Here is a 25,408-nt window from a genome sequence, read left to right on the forward strand (position 1 = left end):
GCAAAATCTTTGTTAAACAATATCAGTATAGGCATTTGTTTTTTGTTGATTCATAATTTTGGCTCAGCCTTGCTGATTAAGAGCCCACCCAAAGTGTTCTTAAGAGTGACTTAAGCACACAGCAGCAAAACTTTAACCCCCTGGCTGCGGCCGGAATTCTGCGCCTGTGCGGCGTGGCACATTCCGATCGCGGGCGTGGTCATGACGGCTCCCGGCCGTCATCAGCACACGCCCACCGTAACTGATTACGAACGGGAGATATCAGCACCGAAGGGGTTAAATGAGTGAGCCTGGTGACACAGGTGAAAAGGACCCGTTCACTCCTGCTGATCACTAGTCAGTATGCTGACACCACCTTGCTAGTGCTGCTTAGCCCCTGGCAGTAGTCTTTCAACACTATGAGGATTATTATTATTATTAAGGGAGGCTTATAGAGCGCTTGGTTACGCTAGGAAGCGTGTCCCCGCGCTACAACTGAAAAACTCAGAGCAGTAGTAAGGAGTGAGCCCGATTTATCTTGAAAATAGGTGAGTTTTTAAGTTCTTCCGGAAGCTGGATTCCGATGGGTCTAGGCGGAGATTAAGAGGCAGGGCGTTCCAGCGCTTCGCTGCTAAAAGGGGAAAAGAGCGTCCACCCATGCGGGCCCTACTGACCCTAGGGACCGAAAGTAGACCTCCGTGTGAGGAGCGCAGAGCGCGTGATGGGACATACTTGTTAACTAGGTTGTGAAGTGGTGTTGGCGCTTTCCTAGCAAGAATACGGTGACAGGTACAGAGGGCTTTAAATTCCACTCTGCTTCTCACTGGCAACCAATGGAGAGTCTGAAGGGCGGCTTTAGAATCCGATCTTTTTGGGGGTTTTAGGATGAGGCGAACTGCCGCATTCTGTAGTACCTGGAGGCGGTTTATTGCCTTGCAGGTGGTTCCCAAGTACAATAGGTTGCCATAGTCTAGGCGCGATGTCACGAGGGCATGTACCAGCATTCTCCGGGTGGACATAGGAAGGAGAGCAAGAACCTTCCGTAGGATTTTTAAAACGCTGAAACAGACACCCGCCACTCGGTCTATTTGGGGTCCAAAGGACAGGTCAGCATCCAGCCATACACCAAGGTTTTTGACTTCCTGACGGGGCATAGGTGCCTCACCTAGGCATGGAGGCCACCATGCCGACGACCAAACAGATGGACTCCCCCCCACCACGAGCACCTCGGTCTTGTTGCCGTTTAATTTAAGGCAGTTGGTGGACATCCAGGTAGCAAGATCTTGCATGCAAGCCCTGAAACTGTCCATAACAAGTCCGGGAGCACGTGAGAGGGAGATGACCAACTGCGTGTCATCGGCATATGACACGATGTTCAATCCATGACTCACGGCAATCGAGGCCACTGGAGAGACATAAAGATTAAACAAAGTTGGGCTCAGGGACGATCCCTGGGGAACGCCCTGTCCCAATCCTATGTCTCTAGAGTAGTGATCACCCTGGCGGACTTGGAAACTTCTCCCAGTCAGGAAGGATTGGATCCATAGGAGTGCAGCTTCAGATATTCCTCCGTTATTCAGACACTGTAGCAAGTTGGTGTGAGCTACAGTGTCGAATGCTGCACTCAGGTCCAATAGGATGAGGGCCATGGTGTGACCCTCATCTGCCCCCTGACGTATGGTCTCCACCGCTGTTAGGAGTGCAGACTCCGTAGAATGACGGGGACGGAAGCCGTAATTGAGTATTGTGTAATAAAGCAGCTTTTCCCACGAAGTCCATCAATTGCAGATTGACCGTTTTTTCGGCTACTTTGGCCAGGTATGGTAGGAGTGAGATTGGACGCAGTTTCTCTAGTTTTTCAAAACTGATGGTTGGTTTCTTCCTAAGAGGTAAAACCACCGCCTTTTTCCAGTCTTTAGGTACTGTCATGGTACTAAAAGACACGTCTAGTAGATGTCTGATGTAAGGCTCCAATACCACCAGGCTATCTGCCAGACGTTTAGGTGTGGTAGGGTCCCGTGGAGAACCCGACCTCACGGATCTACAGATTTTTAGGAGATCTTCTGGGGGCAGGGTAACAAAGTGGATCAATCTGTGTCTATCTCCCCAATCCCTAGGGCTTTCGACAAATTCTGTCCCTGTTATAGGCTGCGTTGGAAACGCCAAGTAAATTTTGGCTATTTTCTCCGAAAAAAAATCTGCGATTTCATTGCACGATTCCGGGGAACAATCGTCTGGGACAGTGGCTGATTTTCCGCTCGAAAGAGTTTTGTAGAGCGAAAACAGCTCTTTCACTAAATTATCAGCTTCACTCATTCTGAACGTATAGTATGCTGTTTTGGACTTTCTAATTAGGCCATGGTAAAGTCGCCTCTCAGTCAAGTAGGCGACTCTTGATTCTTTGGAGAAAGTCTTGCGCCATTCTCTTTCGGTTCTCTTCAGTGCGGTTTTCAAGGCTCTTAATTCATCGTTGAACCATGGGCAGTTTTTTGAACACGGCCCCCAGATTTGGTTTTTAGAAGAGGAGCTGTACAATCCAGTGCCTCATTGATGCGTTTGCAAAGATTAGTATTGGCCGTGTCAGCGTCATCCCCCCCCGGGCTCCCCCCTTTAGTCAGAGCCTCGCAGAATTTAGGCTGGGAAAAAGTAGCCCATTGCCGCCTGAGGTGATACAATACTGTAGGCTGCGGGGGTCTACTTCCAGGAATACGAATAGTGAAAGGGACTAGATAGTGGTCCGACCAGGGGATGGGTATAGGGGTCGTAGCTTCTACTTCCCCCCAGTTGACAAATATGGGATCCAGTAGGTGACCCAACTGATGAGTTGGACCGCTAACAATTTGATTCAGTTGGAGGGTTCCTAATGCCTGACTGAAATTCTTACTAACGCTGTCTAAGGGGTTATTAAGATGTAAATTAAGGTCTCCAAGTACTAAAAATCTGTCTTTGCATAAAGCGGTCTCCATAATGCCTTCAACCAGACTTTCCTCAAACTTGGCTACAGGGCCTGGGGGTCTGTAAATTAGCATGCCCTTTATCATGTAGCTATTATTCACTTTGATAGTGAAGCTCCCTGCCTCACTATCCAGGATGGGAGAGCTGTCAAGTTGGCATCGCAAGCCTTCCCGGATTACAATTGCAATTCCCCCTCCTCTGCCTATGGGTCTGTCCTGTCTGTGTATTGTATATCCAGCTGGAAGTGCCTCAAGGGCATCAAATGTAGAATCATTATCTAACCACGTTTCTGTTAGATACACAAGATCCCATTGTTTCTCAGTGAGTAGATCATATAGGTCTAACTTGTGTTTCCTTAATGATCGTACATTAAGCAGTCCGCAGTGCATGATGTCATCCGTGCTGTTCGTGTTCCTACTAAGGTCATAGGAGAAGTGACAGTGTTCGCAGCCTATGTTGTCTTCTACTCGTAGATTATGCTTGCATGACTCATCAACATTGCGGCGTAAAGTAAGTAAATCCTGCTTACTCCACCGTATGTGGTCATCCCGAGGGACATGGGGTATGGCCCTGGACCGCGTACGATCGCGGACGGGCGCAGACGGGCTTGACTTAAGCGCGACTTCGGCGCGATGACGGCGCACCCGCTGCGCTCGCCCGCTGCGCGTCCGGGAAGGGCACATTGATATAGGGACGTAAGGCGTGCCCTTGAAAGTGGGCGTGGCTTGAGGGTCAAGCGCGCGATGGCGGCAGCGCGGTTCCCCACCTGCAACAGCGCTAGAATCCGCTGTGCTAGTGCTTCCCCAGCTGCAACCAGGTCAGAAAGGTGCTCAAGTAAGTGCAAGGTGCTTTTAAAATACACAAGTACAAAATTACAATTTTAAAATTATCGAGCAGAGTTCTCCCGGCTTTCCGCCTCAGGAGTGTTTCAGATTGATAGGCGCGGTCGTGAGTCAGCGCGACTATATAGGTCAGGGGAGTGGGCGTGGCCTCGAAGTGGGCGTGGCCTCGAAAGTGGGCGTGGCTTGAGGGTCGAGCGCGCGATGGCGGCAGCGCGGTTCCCCACCTGCAACAGCGCTAGAATCCGCTGTGCTAGTGCTTCCCCAGCTGCAACCAGGTCAGAAAGGTGCTCAAGTAAGTGCAAGGTGCTTTTAAAATACACAGGTACAAAATTACAATTTTAAAATTATCGAGCAGAGTTCTCCCGGCTTTCCGCCTCAGGAGTGTTTCAGATTGATAGGCGCGGTCATGAGTCAGCGCGACTATATAGGTCAGGGGAGTGGGCGTGGCCTCGAAGTGGGCATGGCCTCGAAAGTGGGCGTGGCTTGAGGGTCAAGCGCGCGATGGCGGCAGCGCAGTTTCCCACCTGCAACAGCGCTAGAATCCGCTGTGCTAGTCCTTCCCCGGCTGCAACCAGGTCAGAAAGGTGCTCAAGTAAGTGCAAGGTGCTTTTAAAATACACAGGTACAAAATCACAATTTTAAAATTATCGAGCAGAGTTCTCCCGGCTTTCCGCCTCAGGAGTGTTTCAGATTGATAGGCGCGGTCGTGAGTCAGCGCGACTATATAGGTCAGGGGAGTGGGCGTGGCCTCGGAGTGGGCGTGGCCTCGAAAGTGGGCGTGGCTTGAGGGTCGAGCGCGCGATGGCGGCAGCGCGGTTCCCCACCTGCAACAGCACTAGAATCCGCTGTGCTAGTGCTTCCCCAGCTGCAACCAGGTCAGAAAGGTGCTCAAGGAAGTGCAAGGTGCTTTTAAAATACACAAGTACAAAATTACAATTTTAAAATTATCGAGCAGAGTTCTCCCGGCTCTCCGCCTCAGGAGTGTTTCAGATTGATAGGCGCGGTCGTGAGTCAGCGCGACTATATAGGTCAGGGGAGTGGGCGTGGCCTCGTAGTGGGCGTGGCCTCGAAAGTGGGCGGGGCTTGAGGGTCGAGCGCGCGATGGCGGCAGCGCGGTTTCGCACCTGCAACATCGCTAGAATCCGCTGTGCTAGTGCTTCCCCAGCTGCCACCAGGTCAGAAAGGTGCTCAAGTAAGTGCAAGGTGCTTTTAATATACACAGGTACAAAATCACAATTTTAAAATTATCGAGCAGAGTTCTCCCGGCTTTCCGCCTCAGGAGTGTTTCAGATTGATAGGCGCGGTCGTGAGTCAGCGCGACTATATAGGTCAGGGGAGTGGGCGTGGCCTCGGAGTGGGCGTGGCCTCGAAAGTGGGCGTGGCTTGAGGGTCGAGCGCGCGATGGCGGCAGCGCTGTTCCCCACCTGCAACAGCACTAGAATCCGCTGTGCTAGTGCTTCCCCAGCTGCAACCAGGTCAGAAAGGTGCTCAAGTAAGTGCAAGGTGCTTTTAAAATACACAAGTACAAAATTACAATTTTAAAATTATCGAGCAGAGTTCTCCCGGCTCTCCGCCTCAGGAGTGTTTCAGATTGATAGGCGCGGTCGTGAGTCAGCGCGACTATATAGGTCAGGGGAGTGGGCGTGGCCTCGAAGTGGGCGTGGCCTCGAAAGTGGGCGGGGCTTGAGGGTCGAGCGCGCGATGGCGGCAGCGCGGTTTCGCACCTGCAACATCGCTAGAATCCGCTGTGCTAGTGCTTCCCCAGCTGCAACCAGGTCAGAAAGGTGCTCAAGTAAGTGCAAGGTGCTTTTAAAATACACAGGTACAAAATTACAATTTTAAAATTATCGAGCAGAGTTCTCCCGGCTTTCCGCCTCAGGAGTGTTTCAGATTGATAGGCGCGGTCGTGAGTCAGCGCGACTATATAGGTCAGGGGAGTGGGCGTGGCCTCGAAGTGGGCATGGCCTCGAAAGTGGGCGTGGCTTGAGGGTCGAGCGCGCGATGGCGGCAGCGCGGTTCCCCACCTGCAACAGCGCTAGAATCCGCTGTGCTAGTGCTTCCCCAGTGCAACCAGGTCAGAAAGGTGCAAAGGTGCTTTTAAAATACACAAGTACAAAATTACAATTTTAAAATTATCGAGCAGAGTTCTCCCGGCTCTCCGCCTCAGGAGTGTTTCAGATTGATAGGCGCGGTCGTGAGTCAGCGCGACTATATAGGTCAGGGGAGTGGGCGTGGCCCCGGAGTGGGCGTGGCCTCGAAAGTGGGCGTGGCTTGAGGGTCGAGCGCGCGATGGCGGCAGCGCGGTTCCCCACCTGCAACAGCACTAGAATCCGCTGTGCTAGTGCTTCCCCAGCTGCAACCAGGTCAGAAAGGTGCTCAAGTAAGTGCAAGGTGCTTTTAAAATACACAGGTACAAAATTACAATTTTAAAATTATCGAGCAGAGTTCTCCCGGCTTTCCGCCTCAGGAGTGTTTCAGATTGATAGGCGCGGTCGTGAGTCAGCGCGACTATATAGGTCAGGGGAGTGGGCGTGGCCTCGAAGTGGGCATGGCCTCGAAAGTGGGCGTGGCTTGAGGGTCGAGCGCGCGATGGCGGCAGCGCGGTTCCCCACCAGCAACAGAGCTAGAATCCGCTGTGCTAGTGCTTCCCCAGTGCAACCAGGTCAGAAAGGTGCAAAGGTGCTTTTAAAATACACAAGTACAAAATTACAATTTTAAAATTATCGAGCAGAGTTCTCCCGGCTTTCCGCCTCAGGAGTGTTTCAGATTGATGATAGTGCTAAGGGGACCCCTCCTGGTCCAAAAGACCGCAATCCGTGAGACAGACCAACATAGCACAAACGCATGATCTGTGTTTACCCATGACAACAAAAATTAAGATCCATCATAATGCGAGGGACTTTTCCATCCCAACAATCAGTGACTCTCTCACCACATCCACCATCTTCCATCCCACACTAGATCATCTAGAACTTTGTGTACAACCAAAATACAAATTACCAAAAAGCATTGCCATAGCCAGGGACATAGATATCTATAGCGCAGCAGGTGCAGTACCAGGAGACGCATGTGACTGACCCCAATAGTGGTTGTTTTTACCACTGAACCAGGGGGTTGAGGGCCAACTTCCCTGCTTGCATTAGAGCCTATGGTCCTTCCTATGCCAATGACCACACCTGTCGCCCAACTGAACAACGACATGAACTGTGAGGAAAAGAACTGAAAAAAGGCAGGTTTTCATTCAGAAACTAATTATCAGTGTGACATAGACAACCTCGACTGAAAACTTAAATAAATCAAAGTGTATCAGGCGTTACATGTCCATGAATACATCTCAGGAATGAGTCAGCAGCCAGTATTAATCCTCTGTATGACTCACTGCTTTTCCCCTGACAGTTCCCAGAGTGAGTCACCTTACACAACTTGGTACAGTAAGAAATGCGTCACTGGGAAAATGCATGTTAGATCAATTGCCCCCAGGTTTGTTTACATCGACTGCACAATGTACTGCTTCTTATTCAGAGTTAAATGTGAACAGGATGGCGAGGCTGGTGGGCGAAGGAACAAGAAAGAATGGAAACTAAAATAACGCTGTCAGGGGAGACCATCTGAGGGGGTGGTTGAAAAGAAGCTAAAGACAGGTCTCATGTTCATTATTTCAAACCTTAAATCCCCCAAAAAAGTATCACAGCACAAAAGCCCTGTCAAATATACTTCTGCAAAAGAACGTTATTTGCACAGTGACGTTGTGGTTCCCCGTGATGTGATCTCTCTATACATCCACCCATCTGAACCTACAGCTCTCAAGTGGCACATCCGCAGAACCTTTTGTGGAAAAAGTTTTAACAAGCAAAGTAGTTAGTAAGTGCAGATCACGCAAGTCATGTGGCAGAGCTAATTCCTCAGTATATGTAGATGTATCTTACTGCAAAGTGAAGTCTCTCCTGACCCGGATTAAACTTCAGTTGTGTGTTATTTTTAGGCCTCGCCTACCTGCCAGTGTATGCTCTGACATCTGTTACAGTGGGCTTAGAGCCCGCTCATTGCTTTTAAAGGGTTGGCTTTAATGCCACTCTTGTTGGCTTGCTTCTTGCTCATTAGCCCTGTGGGCTTTCCTTCCAGTGGAGTAGCTAGACCATAGCCTGCCCGTGGCATGTAAGGGGGGTTTATTTTAAAAGCAAACCAATTGTGCAATAGTTTACCAAAACCATCTGCAAATCTATGTTGGGTACATTGTTTGCCCACAAAATAAAATCACCATTCTTGCTTTCCTTCTTTTGATTGGAGTTCAATTTAATAAAGGAGCATTCTGAGACTATTATAAATGGCCACAAATTGTTATGTTTTACAAAAGTGCAGAGATTTTCATAATGAAGTCACCATCATTAATGCAAGCTGAGCTTACAATTCACTGTAGTTCTTAGAGTGTTTACCTTAATAATAAATAATGTGTGCTAGTGACCCGTGTAGGCCATTTCATTTACACATTACACATAAGGATGCATGAGATCGCAGCAGACAATCCTCTTTACACGTTGTCTCTTTATGTTCTATCTCTTTAAAGGTTTCTCTGTCTTTGTTTTGATTTGTACCTCCCCAAAGTCTTGTTTTTTCTGGACCGTTATCTTTCACTTTAATTCTCTCGCTCTTTGGCTCTCACTAGTTCATTTTTCCGTCACTGTCTCTCTTTTTCACTCACATGATCAGGAGTGTAACATTAGAAAGGCACCCAGTTGTTCATTTAATACTACATATTAAAAGTGGCCCCCTTCTAGAAAGCTTCATGGCATAACATTTTGCATAAGTTAGCAATACAATTCCAGCTCCTTAACTCACTACTAGTAAAGGCAAGTCTAAAAAAGTGACCGACTTGTGTCACCGTCTCAACTACTAAGTGCTATAAAAGGCATTGGCAAGTTTATACACAGAAATATAACAAGCATTTGCAATGCAATAGATCTCGCCTCTATGAGAGTTTGAGCTATTGGCATTTTAAAGGACAATGCCTTTATTAATGTGCTGTTTTTAAAACAGATACAAAAAGGCATTGTCATTTCCAATGCCAATAGCTTAAACTCTCTCAAATGCGAGACCTATTGAATTGCAAATTTGTTCTGCACTCGTGCTATAAAATGTTTTAAAAAGCGTTAGGAGAGAGCTTGTCCTGCCAACAGCGGGCAGGACAAAGCTATTTGAGAAAATAGACTTGGAGGCTGTAATTAAAGCCTACCGAGTAACAGCACAGTTAACAGAGAGTGTCGCCATGAGAGGGTACAAAATGAGACAAGGAGGTACTAAGGAGGGACTAATAATCTTATCGACCAATGAACAACCACTGTTTACCGCGGAGAATGACGCAAGCCAATGAAAAATATGGGCGGAGAATGTGTCAGGTTCCTACCTGAATACAGCATGCCTGGCAGAGCAGCCATGTGTGGCCCAAGCTCGAACTGAATAGGTAGAATGGCAAAGAAAGAAACACTCATTGCCCGAAATCAGCATGCTTCTGAAGTATACTGTTGGGATGTACCCACTATTCTCAGATGGCTTCTTCTACTCTTCTTACCAGCTGCTCTGGTCTGTCAATAAACCTTCTGAATTGAAAATGTGCATCACAAGCACGGAAAGACTATGCCCCACCCTAATAAGGCTTCTTTGAGGACGTCTGCCTAGATCTTACGCCCGCGTATAAGTGTTCAAAATTTGAGAAAATGATATTTATTTTTGGTAACGTGTCAACTTTTCATTAATGAACATAATCACACAAATGGTGCCTTTCAGGATCTTCTAATATATGGTCCAGTGGGATGTAAACTGCTGTTCGCACAACAACCCCCCCGTAAGTCATTGTGATTCAAGCCGAAACCCAAAGGGCACAAGGCACGCAGCAACATTTCAGGAACCACTGAATCACCGGCCCCTAGACCCCGAACAACCAGGCACCGATGACAGGATCCGCATATATGAACTATATTTAATAGAGCATTTAAATAACAGCACCTAACATTGAGATATTTAGCTGAAACATTCCATTTCCCTTTTCTACAGAGAGGCATGGTATAAACATATCTTAGGTGTGCATGTTCGAGAGCGAGTGAGTCTCAGTAAGGTAATCCATACACTTATGTACACACTCACTCTGTGGATTATGGATGCCTACATACGCGCTCACATGAAGGAGTTGACTTGTAGGAATATTTGTTCTTTGCAGTTCTCCAGAATGGCAAACTGTGATATTGCAAGCACTACATAGAACACAATTTTGTTTTTGTTAACTGAAAAAAAAACTAATCAGAAAGATTCTGTAGCACGGCCACTAAAGTGAAATCGGTCGCACTGTAAGTTAAATAAATAAATAAGCGAGCCCGCTAAAGTGAATGCGGACGGCATCATAAATTAATTAATGAAATAACTGCGGCCACCATAGTTAAAATGGACCACACCGTATTTAAATACATATATTACTAATAATATAAAAGCATGCAGCATGCTGCGACGGTGTGGGTGGAATAGGGTGGGTGAAATAAGGAAGATCATTTAAGAAAATAGTGACCACCGACTACATAACACAGACGGTGCAAAGATAATGGAATACAAGGATAGAGAAGCAGTGATGAAGGACTCGCATAAACATACAAAAGATTAAGACTTGGGAATAAGAAGATAATCAAGTTGGAAGTGAAGCTCACAGAGCCATACACAGAGATTGGGACGCACACACATGTAGAAACACAGATACAGAGAGAGAAGGGCACAGACATAAGGCTTAAGTCATGTGGGGGTGCCTATGCAGCAAGGCAGACATCATGATGTTGGTGAGAGAGAAAGCTGTGATCGGAACAGAAAGCATGTGAAGGGACAAGGCCATGAGAGAAAGGGAAAATGCTACAGTGGAACAAAACACTGGCCAAGATCTTAGGAAACACGTTCGGGAGAGGATGTAGCCTTACGGCTAGAGCGGTCGACTTTGAAGCTGGGGAACCAGGTTCGAGTCTTTTCAACAATGCTTAACATCCTGTGATTCTGGGCAAAACACTTAGGGGCATATTTTCAAGGGGGTTTATCTCCGCTTTTTTGGCTTTAAAAGCCAAGAAAGCGGATATAAAAGTATCTCCCTATTACCTAGCTGTCGCTAACACCAGTAAGCGACAGCTAGTAGGAGATAGCGACCATCTTGGGCCCCACTTTGCATGTCAGTGATATTTATCATTAATGACTTGCAAAGTGGGCGTGCCAAGATGTTAGCGACTGGAAACAGTCGCTAACATCGCTATCTCCAAATGTAGGTGTACTTATATAGCACAAACCTGTCACCCAAAGGGCATCCTGGCGCTTGCTTAGGGAACCCGTCCTGGTATTCCCCTGTGAGAAACCCCGGCAGGGTGTCCACAAGGTGAAAGCCAGGCATCCCGCCGCGAGGGGCCGTAGTGGAGATTAAGCAAGCTATTGCCCAGAGTTGCAGAGTGTGACCCCATGATTCGAGTAGGCACCGGAGCGAGAATTGTCGAGTCCGTGGAATTTTTGAGCCCGAGACCCGCCGAGGCAGGGAATCGAACCCTGGTCCACGGTCGATCTCAGCTTCCGGGTCTGCCGCCTCTAACCACTGAGCCACGCTTCTCCACTGCCTCTCCACACCTGCCCTGAGCAGTTCTTAGCCATGTTATCCAATGGGAGGTGGATAACATGGCTAAGAGCATTAGCTCGGTAATGCATGAATATCGCGGACTTTTCAGCGATATTCATGCATTGCGGCCGTTTTTTATCGCATTTGCGATAAACCTTGGTAATACCAAGGTTTATCTGCGATAAAAATCGCCGCAGCTCAGCGGTAACATTTTGTCTCTAACCAAGCAATAGCGATAATTATCGCTATTGCTTGGTAATATGCCCCTTAATCTCCCCATGCCTACCAAAAATTTTTATGTTCTTCTGTAAGAAACTGGTCCTCATGTAAAGCGCTCTTATACCCGATGTCTCGGGTCTAGTTCGTGCAGTATAAAACTCTAAAAAATAACTAAAAATAAGGTACACTAAGTAAGAATAGGAAAAACAGATCCGGTCACAGAAGAACTGTAGTGTAGCATAGAAGGACACAGACTCCCCAAAAAAAGGATGACAAAGACACAGGAACTGACTCAGAAAGATTGGTTTGTTCGCAATTGTGACTTACTCTTGTAGTACTCCTGGCTTACTAAACTTTTATCAAAACAAAAATAAAGATTATTACTACTACAACTACTTATTCACGAAATCAAGATATAAGGGGTACTTCTGGCTTACAACAGACTTATAAAATGTGTACTGCAATTTCAGAATGTGTGATTGGTTGGCCAACAATGTCCAGCATGAGGACCAGCAGAGCAAGCTATTGATTCACAACCATACTCATGCATTATGCCCGTGGGCCATTTGGATACATCTGTAGTCTAACTGGGACTACATATAGGACCACCTGCTACCAGATAGTGAGTAAGATACAGACTCCTAATGCCAATATCAGTGAGTCTACCATCAATAAATCTTGAAGCTCTGAGAAACACCACATGCCATTGGTAAGGCCTGGGCCCAACAAGATAACAGCTCATGCAATGGCACTCCAACTCTTTGAGGGTCTTTTAGAGATAATATTTATTCATTTGAGGAAAATCCAATTAAACTCTTTAAGAACTATTTATATGTGTAGTGTAGACATTTGAAGTGGAGGAACTTACATAGTGTAGTAAATTAGGGATATTGTCCAAGTGTTGTTTCCCACCTTTGAATTTCTTATATAAATGGACAATTTTTGACCCCACCCAATGCCTTCCTAGACAATTTTCTCATGGAAAGGCTCAAACAGAGGACATAACGTCCTCTATAAAGTGTGCCATTCATCCAATTCGATAGGGCTGAGAAATCTGATGATCAGGTATGTAGCTCAATGCATGTCTAAAACAAGGGTCTCTCTCAATTACATATTTCGGTGGATGATCACAGTGCACTCACATCCATTCCTGATCCCAATTTTTCAATATGTAAGCCCTTCCTAATTGAACTTTCAGTTTGAATGCTTATAATTTTCTGTATTACTGTCAGTTTGTCGACCTAACACAACACAACAATAACACACATTTTGAGAAACAAATAGAAAATAAATATATTGTATGGTGCCCCATGCACTGCTTGTAGAACATGGAGCAATGCTTTGCCAGGCCTTGTCAGTATATTGACTCAAGTGTTATAGCTGTATTCAGTCGTCAGTAATTTTGTAGACAAGATTATATTTCCATTGATTTAGGCATTAATTTAGACTCGAGTTTTTTTTATTTGTGCCACCTTCTCTGTAGCCCTAATTTCATTTCCCTTCTTTGCAGCCTACCCAAACTATGGACAGCCCCTGGAATGTCCACAAGGATACAAGAGGATCAATGCCACCTTTTGTCAAGGTAAGAATTGTGTAGCATATACTAAGTACGCAAGAGACTCACATTTTGCTGTGCTTACTAATTCAACAGTGATACACAACCAGAATGTATACTGCACTACTTGTTGGACCTTCCTAAACAGGGTTTTTGAAACTAATATGGAGGTCCAAAAATGCTTAGGATAAGGGTCCACTGAGGGAATCACAAGGATTTGAACATTGAGATAGAACAGGACATGGGCATGGTTGCAGCTCTACAGTGATGCTGATGTTCTACCTCCTTCACACTGCGGCCACCCACTCTCTTTTTTATGAAGAAAAATGTCTAGTTATGATCATACTTTAGCATTTGAGGCACAGATGTCTCACTTTTGTTTAAATCAGTGCCTGTAAGTTAGCTAAGCTAAGCATGTTTCTCAATGTCATATGTCGTTTGCGGAGGACTAGAACAAAGAACATGATTTTGCTTGAATGGATATTTTTGTTTGCATATGCTCAGAGGAAGGGTGTGTGAATTTTTTAATGGAGTATCTGAAGATCATCTCTCGTACCTACCACTTGTGTTGTATTATGTAAAAGTTAGATGGGCAACCTTTCTTACTTAAAAACTAGAGTGAACCATTATCTACAGTTCTAAACATAAAAGTTTACTGTGGCCAGTCTACATTGTTTTTAATATCATTAAGAAGAGAATTTCCGTGATGCGGCATGCTGATGGTGAGTAAAGCCAGAACTTTCTTTCTTCGGATTCTTGTTCAGATCATGTTGTAGGTTTGGGGCATGATGCTTAGAAATTGCTCCTTCAGCTCAGTGACTCTCCCTAAAGAACTAAAAATGTATTCTCTATTGAGAGACAGAGAGTTCTGCTGCTGGAGAAAGTATGGATTTGGACTATCAAAGGCCTGTTTTTGGAGTCTCAATGGCCTACTGTTGATACATGAAGCACAGGTGCTGAATTCAAAATTTCTTTTGGATATTGCTTATGTGAGTGGCTTTATTGTTTGCTGCTGGAGTGAGATTCTGTGGTCGATTGCTGGAATGAACCTGCCACTCGAGTGACTCAAAGTCTGCCTGCAGGACTGAGTGTTTCTGAAGCCTGTTATTCAGAGAAAGACTCTGTAGTAGCGGCGGGCCTTACTTTAGGGCGGAAGAGACCCCCCTCCACCAGCCGCAAATAAAACGTTAATAAAATGGGTTTCTAACCCGTTTTATTCAGCCGCGGTCGGTAGGGGAGTACCTGCCGGGGCGGTGACATGGGGAGGGGGAGGGGCAGGTTGGGGGTTAGTAATCAGCGAATCAAACGAATTTCATTGCGTGCACTGCATCCCCAAATGCAATGCAGTGCGCGCAACGAAATTCGTTTGATTTATTTAAATGTTTACTTACCTGCAAACCTCCATTATCCATACATTACTAACCCCCACCCTGCCCCTCCCCCTCCCCATGTCACCGCCCCGGCAGGTACTCCCCTACCGACCGCGGCTGGTTTTATTATCTTTTATTTAATCACCCTGCACCCACCCCAGGACTCTGATGAGCCTTGAGAGCAAGTCCATTGGGATAGCACAATGGTGAGGTAGTGCGCCGTTTCAGGCCGACCAAACACCTCATGCGCAGTGAAGCTTTCTCCAGCTCCAGCTGCGTTGCTGGGGCTGGCGAAATCAGGCCCAGGCTCACAATCTGCCTGGGAGCGCAAAGTTGTAGCACTCAGGCCAATCCTGATGCTGCTTTCCTGCAGCATCATGATTGGCTGCAGTGCAGTCTGGGAGGCTGTCCCAGAAGAAGGGAGAGCAGGATGGAGCAAATGGCAGAGGTGGCGGCGATCAGGTAAGTTTATTTCTTTTTTATTCTGACCCCCCAGCCCCCTCCTCCGGCCCGCCCCGCCACTTTGGCTAGGGACAGGCCGCGACTGCTCTTTAGTTGCCATTATAAGGAATTCTGATGTTTGGTGCTGAATTTAAAATATCATTCACACTCATTAGCAGGGCTGGGGGCAGTCCTGTAATTCTGTTTAATATCAGCTCCATTTACACTTAGCAAATGCTTGTATCTGATCAACCCAGCTCTACCCATGAGGTGTTGGGGTGGAGTGCTACAGAAGGGACAGGACAACCTGTGTGCATATACAATGTTTGACTGTATATCAAATTCTATGCTCTGTCATAAATGGACAAATATGCAAAATCATAAGCGTGCTTTGTGAAACTTTTTAAAGGTGCAGCCCAGCATAAAATTATATATACTTTAAGTTTGTCTATATTAACTTTTTCACCACCCACTATTCATTCCTATGGGACTGGAGGCCCATAGGAATGAATGGCAATTACCGAATCGGTAAATACCGATTCGGTAAAATGGGGGATGCATTCAAGGGTGCCAGGGTGTCACTTTGACACCGTGTTGCACCCCTGAATCGTGCTTGTGTGCATATGTGGCAGACATACATGCCCTAAGGGCATGTATGTCTGCCACATGACACAGTTGAAAATGCACTGATTTGCATTTTTAAAGTGTTAGACCTGTCTGACTTTTTGCGTAGTCCCTCCAATTTATTATTTATTTTGTCCCCTTTTTGCCCCTCATGCCTTTATTTATTTTTGTGTCCACTAGATTTTTCAAGGTGTTGGTCTAGGGGATAGGTGCTCTTTCGCCCTCATAATTTTCAACCTCAGGCCTAGAGGCCTTTCCTTACAGGAATTTCCTGGGAGTCACAAAATGGTGGCTACCAACTGTCATAACTGACATACCTGGAACCTGTCCCATAGGATAGAATAGGGTATTCCAGAACCTTCTGGTCCCTTCTGGACCTCTGAGGGTCAGCCTATAAAAGGCGGAATGCTGGACAGCCATTTTGTCTTGCTAGTGAGGAACAGCTAGAGTGAAGGCTGAGGTCTGGAAGGGGTAGGGTCCTGAAGGGTGGACTGCTCTACAAGGGTTGCCCTCTGTCTGGGTTCACCAACCCCCCCATTCCTGTTGTCCTAGCCGAGTTAGTTTCGTCCTGCTGACCCTGGACAGTTAGGTGAAGGGGTTAATGCCAGTGGACTGTGGAACTGCGAAGGTCCCTGCTGTGAGAACGGAACTGAGTGCCCCCCTATCACCAGCCCCTGTCCAGTACAGAGAGATAGTAGGTCCCTGATAAGGATAGAGAACTGGGAGCTTATACGTGAGGAGATTCATCTCTATTACCCATCTCCTTGGGGGTTAAAGTAGGTTACTGCCCTTGTGACCCTGAGGTCCCTTACCGGTCGTGCAGTCGGCGAATCACCTTTTCCACTCGTGAGTCAGAGGAAGGAGAGGGGTGTCGGAATCCTAGTGGCAGCGCCGATTCAGCCGTGATCAGGACCCCTGGGGCACCGGCCGCGTTGGTGAGGCGGCGCCACTGACCTGAGGAAAAGGGGACTGGCTGTGCGGAAGTCGGGCGCCTTTGCGCATGCCCTAGGCGGATTCAGTTCTCCCTGTCAGGAGGGGCCTAGGAGCGAGCAGGCCCGCGGGAGAGCCACTACCAGCGGTAGGCGGCCGGGGCAGACTCCGGTCTTGGTCCGCTAGTCCCCCGCACATGCGCGGTAGTACCGCTGCGGGGGATACGTCGCGGATCAGCTGACGGGAGATCCCCAAGGAAGCGGGCGGGAAGCGAGCACTGGCGCTTCTCCGCTTGTGAAACCCCTTTCTCTGCCTAAGCTCCAACGAGAAGGAGCGGACTTGAGCAGGGGAGGAGGGGCGAAGGACCGCATCGAGTGCCGGGGAAGATTGGTTCCTTCCACCCCTGCCAGACAGAAACACAGGCCCACGGGGGGCCCAACACAAATGAAGTAAGGAGGTTTTGAGGGGAACGTTGGAGGCCATAGAGTCTCCTTCAAAGGAACAAAGACTTCCAGTTGGCCAAACAAGGATTGGGCTGGTACTGGGGAATGCCATTAAGCTTCTTGTAAGAAACTACTGAGACATAATTTTCAATGCAGGATGTTCCCCCTCTGTGATTAGACTACTTTATACCAATCCCTCCCCCTTACTTTTGTTAGATCTGGTGAGGAGCTTTTATAGGGCAACTAAAGTGAGTAAGGCTCACTAATTCTTCTGGATGTTAGTGGTGGAGAGGGAGTAAATGTGCAAACCTTTTCTAGGGAATTGCAGACACTGCTTCTTGTGAACTACTGTAATGTGATGCAATGTTAGAAAGCCAAGTAGTGTGATTGTTTTGGCAATTCTGAGGAATTTACTAAACTCATGACTAAATGTAATGTGCTGTTAAGTTGAAAAACTGCTTAATGACATGATTTGGCAACTTTGAAAATCATAATAGTTTCATGGATAAATGTAATAGACTGAACTGTGATTTCTGAAGACAAGAGAGCAAAGAATATTTTTATAAACAAGCTCATATTTTTCCAAACATTGGTGTAGCGTCATTTTTGAGTGATATTGCATTGGATTACTGCTGGGTGGTTTGCAACTTTTACACATGTGCCTCTTTTGATTTTTGCCTCACCCTAGGCCAGACTACCCTAGGTGACCTGACATCATTAGGTTCCAACAAGTTGGTGTCTAGCGGTGGGATCTTGACTGTGGTTGCAACTACTCTGTAGTAATTGAGTGTAATCCACTAGCCTACACCAGGAGTTTTCTCCTAGCGGCCCTCCTAATTTTTATTTTGTTTCTTTTTTCCAAATTTGTTCCTGGTGGTGGGGTGGAGGTAGCTTCAGGTTGCCCTTGCAACTCAAATTTCCTTGTGTGTGTAACTTTGTATTGCCTTTTGCAAAATGGAATTTGCACTGGAAAAACTGGACACTTATTCTGTGGCCCAACTAAAAGATTTCTGCCAACAAATGGGGGTATTTTTTAAGCATGGTGCCAGGAAGGGGGAACTCCAGACCAGTCTAAGGGCTTGGGTGGAAGCACACAAAGAAGGGAAGGAGGAGGATGTGGACATACCGGGACACGGTTGTGGAGATAGATGGATTATTCCACTCGGAGGGGGAAAACCTACTCCCAGGACCAGTGTCCTACTCCAGGAGGGGCAGTAGTGACTCCGGGGGAAGCTTGACCGAAGCAGAGCTCACTGACAGGAGGGAAATGAGAAAATTAAAATGGGAGTTGGCTAAGCTGGAGCAGGAGAAGGAAGAGCGGAGGATGGCTCATGAGTTCAGGTTGAAAGAGTTAGAACTCCAGACCCTGCAACGGGGGTCCTCTCCTGTGATGAATGGTGGCAGCGAATCCAAAGAAACAGCCAGGGAGTCCAGACCCTATTTGCCTAAAGACCTCATTGCTAGCTATAGTCAGGGGGATGACATAGCCAAATGGTTGGCTGCCTATGAGGTCTCCCTAAGAGCCCATGGGGTGCAGGAGAAGCACTGGGGGGTGGTTTGTATAAGTACATGCCTCCTACTGGTCGGGACACCTTGCTGGCCCTGGAACCAGAGGAGAAAACCAACTACCCCACCATGAAGCTAGCATTGGTAAGGAAGTTTGGGCTTACCCCAGAAAGGTATCGCCAGAAGTTCAGGGGGAGCCACAAGTTAAACACCCAGAACTGGGTGGACTTCCTTGATTATGCAAGAAAGGCATTAGAGGGCTGGGTAAAGGGCAGTGAGGTGAAGGATTATGAGGGGTTGTATGATCTATTTTTGAAAGAGCACCTCCTCGAGAAATGCTTTCCTGAGCTGCGCCAACACCTGGTGGACAGCAAGCTGACCAATCCCCGGAAGCTTGCAGAGGAGGCGGACATCTGGGCAAGTACCCGGGTGTCCTCAAAGGGGACTGGAGGGGATTCCCAAAAGGCCGGACAGGGCGCCCCTCAGAAGAAGGAGGGGGGAGATAAAAAGAGGAAGTTCTCTAAAGGTCCCCAAAACAATTTCCAGGGAAAGGGAACAGGTTTCACCCCTAAGGCAAACCCGCCCAGGAACCCTAATCCTGGCCAAAGCCAGCAGCCAAGGGTTCTCCACTGCTTTGAGTGTGGTGGTGTTGGACATTATAAGGGAGATGTCAGATGCCCAAAGAGACCACCCCCTCCCACCGGAGGAAAACCACCGGGAGTAGCTAGTGTAGCGCTCGGGGAGGAGTTGCCCTTAGATAAGGGGGGTGAGTGGGCGGGTGTCACCTTAGTGTCCCTGGGAGAACGGGAGATGGTTCCTAAGATCCAGGTGCCCCCAAATACTGTGAGGTATGGGCAATGGATCACCATCAATGGCCAGAGAGGGGAGGCTCTGAGAGATACAGGAGCCAGTATGACTATGGTGAGAAGTCAACTGGTGTCTCCAGAGCAGGTGGTTCCCAATGTACTCCACCCCGCCGCGATGGCTGACGGCAGAATGGGCCACTATCCCGTGGCTGAGGTTCCCTTTGAGTGGGAAGGGGTTGCAGGTTCACTTCGAGTTGCCGTAAGCCCTGCCGTGCCAGTTGATTGTCTGCTGGGGAATGATATGGAGCACAACGCTTGGAGAGAGGTGGAATACCGGACGCACTCTGCGATGCTGGGTACACCTGACTGGGCCTGTGTGAGCACAAGGTCTGCGACTGCCCGGAGAGGGAGTTCGCCTGGGTTGGAGCCTGGAACAATGGCCCAACCCGCTGCCAAAAAGGGACAGATCCGAAGACAGGAAGAGCCTACTTCGGCTTCCACACCCCATGTGACAGATCGGCCACCTGCGGTGGTGGACCAGGAGTCCGTGGAGGGGGAAGTAGTCTCTCTAGAGGACCTACCCATCCCTGCTGAGTGGCATGTGGAGGGAGGGCCTACCAGAGAGGAATTCTGTAAGGGGCAGAGGGAGTGCCCTACCCTTGAGGGACTGAGGCGACAGGCTGAAGCCCAGGCAGCAGGTGATGTTACGGGACACTACAATATTTACTGGGAGGGTGGACTCCTCTACAGTGAACCCAAGGTACCCTTACCTGGTTCATCAAGGGCCTTGGTAGTCCCGCAACAATACCGAGCCTTTCTGCTGGAATTGGCTCATGCTATACCCTTGGCAGGACACTTAGGGCAGGACAAGACCTTTGCTCGGCTTGTCCTCCACTTTTACTGGCCTCAGATGAAAGTGGCGTCCAACACCTACTGTCGGACATGTGTATCCTGCCAGGCCAGTGGGAAAACAGGGGTGAAGCTGAAAGCTCCCCTGGAACCACTTCCAGTCGTTAGCACCCCCTTTGAAAGGGTGGGCATCGACATTGTAGGGCCATTGGACCCACCGACAACAGCTGGTCACAGGTTTATCCTGGTTCTGGTGGATCATGCCACACGGTACCCAGAGGCAATCCCTCTGAGGACTGTCACTGCACCTGTGGTGGCTAGGGCCCTAATGGGGATTTTTTCCCGAGTGGGTTTCCCCAAAGAAGTTGTGTCTGACAGGGGGACCAACTTTATGTCAGCTTACATGCGGGCAATGTGGAAGGAGTGTGGAGTGACTTACCGGTTCACCACTCCTTATCACCCCCAGTCAAATGGACTGGTCGAGAGGTTCAACCAGACCTTGAAGGGCATGATCAGAAGTCTGCCTGAAAGCCTGCGGAGGAAATGGGACGTCCTCCTACCCTGTTTGCTATTCTCCTACAGGGAAGTGCCACAGAAGGGAGTGGGCTTCAGCCCCTTTGAACTTCTGTATGGGCACCCTGTACGCGGTCCTCTCAGCCTGGTGAAGGATGGTTGGGAAAAGTCTCCCAGGAAACCCCCCCAGGATGTGGTGAGCTACATGCTGGCCTTCAGGAGCCAAATGGCGAAGTTGTGGAAGCAAGCTTCTGACAACTTGGAGGCCAGCCAGGCAGTCATGAAAGAGTGGTATGACCACAATGCTCACCAGGTGGAACTGGAGCCTGGCCAGAAAGTGTGGGTGATGGAGCCTGGAGAGCTTAGTGCCCTCCAGGATCGCTGGACAGGCCCATTTGAAGTGTTGGAAAAGAAGGGTAAGGCCACATACCTGGTGGACCTTAAGACCCCTCGACAGCCCCTACGGGTGCTGCATGCCAACCGGCTCAAACCCCACCATGAGAGGCACGAGGTCATCTTAATGATGGTGACTGATGGGGGAGAGGAAGCGGAAAGCGAACCTCTCCCGGACTTGTTCTCGTCTCAGGAAAAGGATGGATCAGTGGAGGGAGTGATTCTCTCTCCCACTCTAACTCCTGAACAGCGGGAGGACTGCCGCCAGATACTGGAGCAGTACTCTACATTGTTCTCCCTTGTCCCGGGAAGGACTCACCTGTGTACCCATGATGTGGACACAGGGGACAGCCCACCAGTGAAGTCAAAGACCTACCGGCTGTCCGACAAGGTGAAGGCTAGCATCCATGGAGAGGTTGCCAAGATGCTAGAGCTAGGAGTTATAGAACCTTCCAACAGCCCTTGGTCCAGTCCGGTGGTGCTAGTGCCAAAAGGCGCTCCACCGGGCACCATGCCAGAACTGAGGTTCTGTGTGGATTACCGGGGACTGAACTCAGTTACAAAAACTGATGCCCATCGGATCCCTAGGGCGGATGAGTTAATTGACCGGCTAGGAGCTGCCCAATACCTAAGTACCTTTGACCTCACTTCAGGGTACTGGCAGATCTCCTTGACAGATGGAGCAAAGGAAAGGTCAGCCTTCTCCACGCCTGAGGGACACTTCCAATTTTGCGTGATGCCCTTTGGGCTCAAAAAAGCCCCTGCCACTTTTCAGCGGCTGGTGAATCAGGTCCTCTCCGGAATGGAGGCTTTCTCCGCTGCTTACCTGGATGACATTGCTGTCTTCAGTAGCAGTTGGGAGGACCATTTGCAACATTTGCAAGCAGTTCTCCAGGCCCTGAAACAGGCTGGATTGACAATCAAGGCCAGCAAATGCCAGATTGGGCAGGGGTCGGTTGTGTACTTTGGACACTTGGTGGGTAGGGGGACAGTGCAGCCCCTGCAGGCAAAGATTGAGGCAATCATGGCCTGGGAACCCCCCAAGACACAGACTGAGGTCCGAGCTTTCCTGGGCCTCACAGGCTACTACCGTCGCTTTGTGAAGGGGTATGGCACTATTGTAGCGCCCCTCACAGAGCTCACCTCAAAGAAACAACCTCGACGGGTAGTTTGGACGAAAGCTTGTCAGCAAGCGTTTGAAAAACTGAAGCAGGCAATGTGTGCAGCACCGGTCCTGAGGGCCCCAGACTTCTCCAAGGAGTTCATTGTCCAGACAGATGCATCAGAACATGGCATTGGGGCAGTGTTATCGCAACTGAATGAAGAGGGCCTGGATCAGCCTGTAGTCTTCCTATCCAGGAGACTGCTTCCCCGGGAACAGAAGTGGAGTGCAATTGAGAGGGAAGCTTTCGCGGTGGTGTGGGCACTGAAGAAGCTGCGGCCATACTTGTTTGGCTCGCACTTCCTGGTTCAGACTGACCACCGACCCCTTCGTTGGCTGATGCAGATGAAGGGGGAGAATCCCAAGTTGCTGAGATGGTCCATCTCCCTACAGGGAATAGACTTCCGGGTGGAACACCGACCTGGAGTGGACCACGCCAATGCAGACGGTCTCTCTAGGTATTTCCGCCTTAGTGATGAGGACTCCCAAGGGGTTGGGTAGCTCTCCCCACTTTCAGCTGGGGGGGACGCGTGTTAGACCTGTCTGACTTTTTGCGTAGTCCCTCCAATTTATCATTTATTTTGTCCCCTTTTTGCCCCTCATGCCTTTATTTATTTTTGTGTCCACTAGATTTTTCAAGGTGTTGGTCTAGGGGATAGGTGCTCTTTCGCCCTCATAATTTTTCACCTCAGGCCTAGAGGCCTTTCCTTACAGGAATTTCCTGGGAGTCACAAAATGGTGGCTACCAACTGTCATAACTGACATACCTGGAACCTGTCCCATAGGATAGAATAGGGTATTCCAGAACCTTCTGGACCTCTGAGGGTCAGCCTATAAAAGGCGGAATGCTGGACAGCCATTTTGTCTTGCTAGTGAGGAACAGCTAGAGTGAAGGCTGAGGTCTGGAAGGGGTAGGGTCCTGAAGGGTGGACTGCTCTACAAGGGTTGCCCTCTGTCTGGGTTCACCAACCCCCCCATTCCTGTTGTCCTAGCCGAGTTAGTTTCGTCCTGCTGACCCTGGACAGTTAGGTGAAGGGGTTAATGCCAGTGGACTGTGGAACTGCGAAGGTCCCTGCTGTGAGAACGGAACTGAGTGCCCCCCTATCACCAGCCCCTGTCCAGTACAGAGAGATAGTAGGTCCCTGATAAGGATAGAGAACTGGGAGCTTATACGTGAGGAGATTCATCTCTATTACCCATCTCCTTGGGGGTTAAAGTAGGTTACTGCCCTTGTGACCCTGAGGTCCCTTACCGGTCGTGCAGTCGGCGAATCACCTTTTCCACTCGTGAGTCAGAGGAAGGAGAGGGGTGTCGGAATCCTAGTGGCAGCGCCGATTCAGCCGTGATCAGGACCCCTGGGGCACCGGCCGCGTTGGTGAGGCGGCGCCACTGACCTGAGGAAAAGGGGACTGGCTGTGCGGAAGTCGGGCGCCTTTGCGCATGCCCTAGGCGGATTCAGTTCTCCCTGTCAGGAGGGGCCTAGGAGCGAGCAGGCCCGCGGGAGAGCCACTACCAGCGGTAGGCGGCCGGGGCAGACTCCGGTCTTGGTCCGCTAGTCTCCCGCACATGCGCGGTAGTACCGCTGCGGGGGATACGTCGCGGATCGGCTGACGGGAGATCCCCAAGGAAGCGGGCGGGAAGCGAGCACTGGCGCTTCTCCGCTTGTGAAACCCCTTTCTCTGCCTAAGCTCCAACGAGAAGGAGCGGACTTGAGCAGGGGAGGAGGGGCGAAGGACCGCATCGAGTGCCGGGGAAGATTGGTTCCTTCCACCCCTGCCAGACAGAAACACAGGCCCACGGGGGGCCCAACACAAATGAAGTAAGGAGGTTTTGAGGGGAACATTGGAGGCCATAGAGTCTCCTTCAAAGGAACAAAGACTTCCAGTTGGCCAAACAAGGATTGGGCTGGTACTGGGGAATGCCATCAAGCTTCTTGTAAGAAACTACTGAGACATAATTTTCAATGCAGGATGTTCCCCCTCTGTGATTAGACTACTTTATACCAATCCCTCCCCCTTACTTTTGTTAGATCTGGTGAGGAGCTTTTATAGGGCAACTAAAGTGAGTAAGGCTCACTAATTCTTCTGGATGTTAGTGGTGGAGAGGGAGTAAATGTGCAAACCTTTTCTAGGGAAGTGCAGACACTGCTTCTTGTGAACTACTGTAATGTGATGCAATGTTAGGAAGCCAAGTAGTGTGATTGTTTTGGCAATTCTGAGGAATTTACTAAACTCATGACTAAATGTAATGTGCTGTTAAGTTGAAAAACTGCTTAATGACATGATTTGGCAACTTTGAAAATCATAATAGTTTCATGGATAAATGTAATAGACTGAACTGTGATTTCTGAAGACAAGAGAGCAAAGAATATTTTTATAAACAAGCTCGTATTTTTCCAAACATTGGTGTAGCGTCATTTTTGAGTGATATTGCATTGGATTACTGCTGGGTGGTTTGCAACCTTTACACATGTGCCTCTTTTGATTTTTGCCTCACCCTAGGCCAGGCTACCCTAGGTGACCTGACATCATTAGGTTCCAACATAAAGGTATTCCTTATTTACCACTAACTTATAGTTGGTGGTAAATAACGAATCCTAAAATGGGAAAAGAGTGCTCCCTACATTGCAAATTCGGTAATTTACCAATTCGGTATTTTAAGGAATCGGGAATTTACTGATTCCTTAAAATACCGAATCGGTAAATTACCGAATTTGCAATTTAGGCCACCTACATCCCAAATGCCCAATACCGGTCGGTAATGGCCGAAATTCGGTAATTTTGGCCGTTACCGACCGGTATTGGGCCACCTACATCTGGCCCTAAAACCCTACACTACACACACACTACTATACTACACTAAAACCTAAAACACTACACTGCCCTAAACCTTAAAGCACTACACTACACAAAACTACTACACTACCCTAAACCCTAAAACACTACACAAACACTACTACCCTACCCTAAAGCACTATACAAACACTACTATACTACACTAAACCCTAAAAGACTACACTGCCCTAAACCATACAACATTAGACTACACAAACACTACAACACTACCCTAAACCCTAAAACACTACACTACACAAACACTACTACACTACCCTAAACCCTAAAACACTACACAACTCTAAACCCTAAAACACTATACTACACAAACATTACTACACTACCCTAAACCCCAAAACACTA

At 48.4% G+C, this 25,408-nt stretch overlaps 1 protein-coding gene across 1 annotated transcript in view; it reads left to right on the forward strand.

Moving 5' to 3' along the window:
- The window catches only part of LTBP1 (latent transforming growth factor beta binding protein 1), a 1,223,697-nt gene that overhangs the window by 734,457 nt on the left and 463,832 nt on the right, over window positions 1–25,408 (forward strand). Inside the window, exon 9 of the mRNA XM_078648754.1 lies at window positions 13,130–13,201. Within this exon, the coding sequence (XP_078504880.1) occupies window positions 13,130–13,201 (72 nt within the window). The remainder of the gene's footprint in view (window positions 1–13,129; window positions 13,202–25,408) is intronic.

This window comes from Lissotriton helveticus, chromosome 6 (genome assembly GCF_964261635.1).
Source record: "Lissotriton helveticus chromosome 6, aLisHel1.1, whole genome shotgun sequence".
Taxonomy (NCBI): domain Eukaryota; kingdom Metazoa; phylum Chordata; class Amphibia; order Caudata; family Salamandridae; genus Lissotriton; species Lissotriton helveticus.